Source organism: Passer domesticus, unplaced genomic scaffold, assembly GCF_036417665.1.
Source record: "Passer domesticus isolate bPasDom1 unplaced genomic scaffold, bPasDom1.hap1 HAP1_SCAFFOLD_199, whole genome shotgun sequence".
NCBI classification, from domain to species: Eukaryota; Metazoa; Chordata; class Aves; order Passeriformes; family Passeridae; genus Passer; species Passer domesticus.
Genome location: NW_026989980.1, coordinates 50,026 through 56,353, shown reverse-complemented (window position 1 = coordinate 56,353; position 6,328 = coordinate 50,026). Strand labels below are relative to the sequence as shown.

Sequence of the window (6,328 nt, the reverse complement as noted above, 5' to 3'; positions counted from 1 at the left end):
TTTTCAGGCTGAGTAAGACTAAACATTAAGAATTAAAAGCAATTTTACTTTTATTGCCAATGTGTCAGAAGATTCTAGGTTTCCCTGACTGTAAAGCTACTTTATCAATTACAGAACTGTTGGAGGAAAGGGGAACAAATATCTGGTGTCCGTATTCTATGAAAAACATTTCTCAATGCTACAAAGGAAAAACATATCTAAATGTTTCAAAAGAAAAGACAAAGATAACATGAGAGTGCTGTTGGTCGAATGAGCCCCATGCCCAGCTGCTGCCTGCCCATGCCTGGCTGTGCCCAGACGAGCAGCTCCGCCAGTGCGGGTGGTAGCACACCGACACCTGAGCTGAAGCTGGACTCAAGCCTGTGATAGATGAATAATGCGACAGTTGACTCTCACAATTAAAGGAAAAATGTCATGTATATATGTTAAGAGAAGTTTTATATATTTATAGATAAGTTTTACCCCCTGATGTGTTATCTTGGCGTTACCTAAGTTTGGGACATATAAGAGGGTCAAATTGCTACGACAGCAGCACCTGACCTCCAAGTGAGATGTAAGGAAGTAAACTCCACCACTGGGCATCAAAGAAGGAGTCGATGGACAGAACTTTAAGAAGGGCAAAAGAGTTAAAAGGTGAAACCTCCATTGTGTGGATGAGAATGTGGTGGGAAAAAACCTCTACTCCCGACGACGTAACATTTTCCTTATTCAGTGTCCTGTTATATTTCTAATAAGGTTTTTAATAAACATTTAAAATTTTTACAAGTAAATATAACTTCTGGAACAATCCATTCCCTGGCTAGAGGGCTGCACCTCCTGTCCTGGATGGAGAGCGACGCCAGGCCCTTCAGGGAGAGACGGTTCTGTTCTAGGTACTGGCTGCAGCATATTTCCAGCAATAAGCTGGTAATACACCTCTGGAAGGGACAATGGACACTGGCACGGAGATGCATGATGACAGGCCCAGTTCTCCCGCACTGAGGCCTTTGGCTGGTCTTGTGAAGTTCCAGAGGTGCTCCTGTGGAGAGAGGAGGTGGCTGAGGTCCCAGCTGCCAGTGGCACACAGGGACTCTCGTGCACAGCAGGGCCCAGAGCTGGCAAGGCTCCCCAGCACGGCTGGAGCTGCTGGCACAGCTGGGCCCAGCTGGACAGCTGCCCCTCAAGGCCCCGGCCAGCAGGGCACGGCTCTGGGCAGGGTACCTGGCCAGGAGCGGGCCCCAGAGCGCGTCTGCCTTTCAAGGGCAATCTTGGCCCTGCTCTTTCTCCTCCCCACCTCCCTCTGCCTCTGCCCCGTGCCCCTGGGGCTGCTCTTGGCCAGGCAGCCTCAGTGGGAGCCAGCACTGGCTGCAGCTCCAGCGGGGCCCCCAGGACAAGGCCCAGCAATTGAGAGGCCAATGGAAGCACTGGGCAGCAGCACAACCCTCAGCAGAGTTGTTTGGAGAACCATGGACTGGCCACAACTCCACTGCAGCCTCAGTGGGAATGGTTCCTGTCTACATTAGACTTTCAAAAGAAACTCTTTCAGGGAAAGATGACCACTCACCATTTCTTCTTCCAGTTACACCAGATTCTGACACAGCACAATATGAGAACAAGGTCCAACAGAAGCAGGCCTGCCATTAACCCTGCCCAGCAGCCTGTTCCCATATGGAAGACACTTCTGAGGCCTTTCTGGGCATCGCAAACACGTGTTGTGGTGCTGGCTGCATCTGTGGGAGCAATGGGGAGCGTGAGCCCGTGCTGTGCTGCACTGCTGAGCTGGCAGCATGGTGAATAAGGGCAGGACGTCCTCTGTTTCCCCCAGAGCTGGGGCCTGCAGGCACCTTGCCGGCCCTTGGCACAGGCTGTGCCAGCCAACAAAGCCCAGCAGGCCGGGAGGAGAGCCCGGGGGCAGCGCAGCTGCTTGGGCAGTGGCTGCTGCCAGGGACACGGGCCAAAGCCATCCCTGAGCAGCCACTGCCAGCCCTGGCCCTCCCTGCCCCGTGACAGCTCCCCCAGCCCCAGGGGACAGGCTCAGGCCCTGTCAGGACCCAGCGCAGCCCCTGCCCAGTCGGGAGCCAGGGCTGGCTCTGGCCCTGGGCTGGCGGCAGGGCTCCCGCTCGGGGCTGCTCCTGTGCCTTGGGCCTCTGGGCACTCAGGGCCAGCTCCGCAGCAGCTGCAGCGCCAGGGACGTTGCTGCACCAGTCCCGTTTCCCCGGGGCTCTGAACCAGCTCCAGAGGCCTGGAAGCCAAGGCGCCTCCAGCTTTGGCTGCTGCCGGGATGGGCAAGGGCAGGCCCTGGGGGAAGAGCTGCTGCCACACAGCCCCGGTCAGGGCTGAGCCCGGCATAGCAATTACCTGCTGTGCCTGTGCCCGTGTCTGGCATCGCCTTCCTTCCTGCAGCAGGGGCTACCCATGAGGATATGCTTCCTCCAGGATGTGCCTCCTTCTGCACAGATGTTTGGTCCATCACTTCAGACAGGAAAAAGGACAGTTGGATTAGATGGAAGAGTTCCTGATTTGGGTGCTGGCATCTTCAGGATGTCATGTGCGTTAAACATGGGGATACGTTTAAGAAAATGTCTTGGCTTTCAGGGCAGGGTCAGGGCTCTCCTGTTTCCAAACCGCTGCCGTGCCTGAGCCACAGGAGCAGGGAGGGGATCGCGCATGGCGAGGGCACACACGTGCATGGTTCTGTGCTGGCACCTGCAGCGATGCCCCCCTGGCCCCGCTTTGGGCTCTGAGCTAGCAGCTCTCCCAGGGGGAAAGGCCTTGACCTACCCTCACCATCTCCCAGAGGCTCCGTCCTGGACGTGGCTTGGGAAGCTGCACCACCTTCACCAGCAAGTTCAGCTGCAAAGAAAGGCAGGACAGAAGAGCTCCTGTGGCACTGCAGGAGATCCTCAGGCTGCCCACAAGGCTCAGCCCCAGGGCACAGCCCTGGGCCCGGCCCCTTCCCTCTCTGCTCTTCTCTGTGGCTGCACAGAGCACATGGAAGGACACATGGGCATTTCACACGGGAGGAAGATGGACAGCTAAATGCTCCTTCCTCCCACTGACAGTGATCCTGTGGGATCCCTCAGGGCTCCAGAAGGGAGCAGAGCAAATTTTCCATATTCCATCAACCTTCAGATGATCTTAAGTGAAAGGGCAAATGTATGAGCTCTTGCCACCTGGTCACTGTGTATTCTCTCAGGAAAGGTACATTGAGCACTTGCCTCCAGGATTTCCCATGAGTCTCAAGCCATAATCCAGCAGCTTTCCCAGATAATCCATGTCTTGATCCCAACCTAGAAGTTTGCAAAGATCAGAACCATTTCCATGATGTGCTGGAATCCCCTTCTGCCTCAGGGAACTGGGCACTGCATATAGATCAGGTAAGGCCATGGGAGCCAGATGTGAATGGACAAGGCCAAAGCTGCTCAGGGGCCTGGGGAGCTCTGGGCAGGCTCATGGTCAATCCCTATCTTATTTGCAGACCCTGTACAACATCCCTGGAGAGGTGGCTGGAGCAGCCCAGGGCCCGTGGCAGTTCTCTCAGTCGCACAAGGAAAATGCTCCTTGAATCCCTGGGGAGAACTGCAGCAGGCAGTGCTGCAAGTATCCCTCGCAAACTCCCTCCTGCCTGTCCTCCCAGCCGCCCTTCCTCCATCTGGGCTGGGAGAGCTCCCACAGCCCAAGGGGACCCAGCCAGGCCCTCTCAGGACACACTGGAGCCTTGCTCTGCCCCTCTGTCCTTTCCCCACCATGGGCACCCCGTGCAGTCACTCCCAGGTTTCAGGAAGTGTCTCCCACACAGGGACCCCAGCAGGACTGCTCAGTACCCGAGTGCCCTGAGCGTGCTCGGGATAATTCCTCTGGGTTGTGCCCTCACTTCCAGGCAGCAGAGACAGCAGCTCAAGCCTCAGCAGGGCTCAGGCCCAGAGGCACAGCAATTACCTCCTGTGACTGTGCCTGTCATCGCCTCCAGTCCTACAGCAGAGTCTGTCATGGAGCCACTGCTTCCTTCGGGAAACGCCGCCTTCTGCCCAGCCTCTCCATCCACTTCTGGAGAAAGGAAGAGGGACGGCTGGATCAGGTGGGGCTGTTCCCCATTGGGGAGGTGGCATCTTCAGCAGCCAGTACTTGTGAAAGTCATGGTTAAGGATCAGGAATCCACACAATTTTCTGAGTAGGCCAGGGTCCACTTTCATGATAACACCCGCCCTTAGTGATCATCCTGGAGACTATGAAATTTCAGGGAATCTCAGGCCCGTGGTGCAGTTTGGGCTCCCTGTCAGCTGACGCCAAATGCCTTCCTGCAGAGACTGGGCAGAAGCTGCCGCCAGGCCAGGCTGGGAAGTAGCCCTGCGGGGCGTGAAAGCAGCAGTGGGGCAGAGAGGCTGCCATGGATCCCTTCCCGCTGTGCTGGGCACGGTGTGTCCAGATGTGCAGCCAAAGGCCCTGACTGCTGAGTCCCAGGGGAAGCATGAGGGAAATGCACCCACCTTGTTCGGTTTGCAGTAATTCTTTCACCATTAGTCCCGTGATTTTGAGTGGCTCATGGGGTTTCTTGTGACCTGTAGCTTTGTTCTTTCGCCTCGGAGGACCTTAGAGCAACAGAGTTCCATTTCCCAGGAACAGATCCCACAAAAGCAGGGCTCAGCCTGTGGGGTCAGCAGGGACACACTACTCACCCCTGCGATGGGAGCTGGGCTTGCCTGCAACATCCACCAAAGGACCTGGGAAAGTCTTCCCTGCAGGCACACCTGTAACACAACAGCCACAGAAGCTTCTGCCATCTCTGCTGATCTGCACGGGCACCACTGAGCCGCAGGAGCTGTGAGGGGATCGCGCAGGGCAAGGGCACACACGTGCATGGATCTGTGCTGGCACCTGCAGCGCTGTCAGGATATTGTTAAGAAAGACACAGGGACAACTTGCCTCCAGCATTCTTCAAGAGCCTTAAGCCATCATCCAGCAGGGCATCCAAATAGTGCAATTTGCCATCCAGATCTAGAAGGGAGCACAGATCAGAACCATTTCCCTGGTGTATTGTGGCCCCCTCTGCCTCAGATAACGGCATTGCAAGTGGGTTGGGTAAGGTTGTGGGAGCCAGATGTGAATGGACGTGGCCAAAGCTGCACAGGGGCCTCGGGAGCTCTGGGCAGGCTCCTGGCCAATTCCCATCCTCTCTGCAGGCCCTGTGTAACATCCCTAGTGAGGTGGCTGGAGCAGCCCAGGGTGCATTTGGGCTCTCCCACTCCCAGAGCTAAAACTCTTGCTAAAGCACTAGTGAAAAAATGCAGCAGGCACTACCACAATCATCCCTCCCTCCCTCCCTCCCTCCCTCCCTCCCTCCCTCCCTCCCTCCCTCCCTCCCTCCCTCCCTCCCTCCCTCCCTCCCTCCCTCCCTCCCTCCCTCCCTCCCTCCCTCCCTCCCTCCCTCCCTCCCTCCCCCCTCTCTCCCTCCCTTCCTAATTTCTTCTCTCCCTCTATTCCTCTTCCCCCTGAAATTCCTCCCCGAATGGAAAGGACATAAGCAGGCCCCTCAGGACACACTGGAGCCTTCCTGTCCTGCTCTGTCAATTCCCCACCATGGGAATGCAGTCGCTCCTAGGTTTCAGGATCTGCCTCCTACGCAGGGACCCCAGCAGGACTGCTCAGTACCGAGTGCCCTGAGCCTGCTTGGGATAATTCCCTTGGGCTGTGCCAGTCTTGTCTGGGCTGTGCCCGCACTGCCAGGCAGCAGGGAGGGCAGCTCAAACCGTAGCAGGTCTCAAGTCCAGAGGCACAGCAATTACCTCCCATGCCTGTGCCTGGCATCGCCTCTCTTCCTGCAGCCGAGGCTGGCATGGAGCCAGTGCTTCCTTCGGGAAACGCCGCCTTCTGTACAGCCTCTCCATCCACTTGTGGAGAAAGGAAAAGCAACAGCTCATCAGGTAAGACTGATCCCCACTGGAGAGGCGGCATCTTCAAGAGGCAATTCTTGTCAAAGACATATACATCCTAGGTAGGACAGGGCCCACTTTCATCAAAACACCTGCCATTAGTGATCAGTCTGGAGACTGCAAAATCGCAGGGGCTCTCAGGGTGGGCATGGCCTGTGGTGCAGTTTGGGCTGCCTGTCAGCTGATGCCAAATGCCTTCCTGAAGAGGCTGGGCAGAAGCTGCAGCCAGGCCAGGCTGGGAAGCAGCCCTGCAGGGCGTGAAAGCAGCAGCAGGGCAGAGAGGCTGCCATGGATCCCTTCCCACTGTGCCAGGCACGGCGTGTCCAGATGTGCAGCCAAAACCCCGGCTGCTGACTCCCAGGGGAAGCATGAGGGAAATGTATCCACCATGGCATCATTCCAGATCACTCGGCATCTTC

General features: G+C 56.7%; 1 protein-coding gene across 1 annotated transcript; it reads right to left on the bottom strand.

Moving 5' to 3' along the window:
• Nucleotides 1–469: 469 nt before the first annotated feature.
• Nucleotides 470–4,723, bottom strand: LOC135292096 (uncharacterized). The gene is made up of 8 exons (XM_064406333.1): nt 4,656–4,723; nt 4,467–4,568; nt 3,919–4,026; nt 3,198–3,269; nt 2,761–2,832; nt 2,338–2,451; nt 1,544–1,709; nt 470–1,018 (listed from the first exon to the last, which is right to left on the bottom strand). The coding sequence occupies exons 2-8, from the start codon at nt 4,495–4,497 to the stop codon at nt 760–762; spliced, it is 822 nt and encodes a 273-aa protein (XP_064262403.1). The 5' UTR covers nt 4,498–4,568; nt 4,656–4,723; the 3' UTR covers nt 470–759.
• Between the last annotated feature and the right edge of the window lie 1,605 nt (nt 4,724–6,328).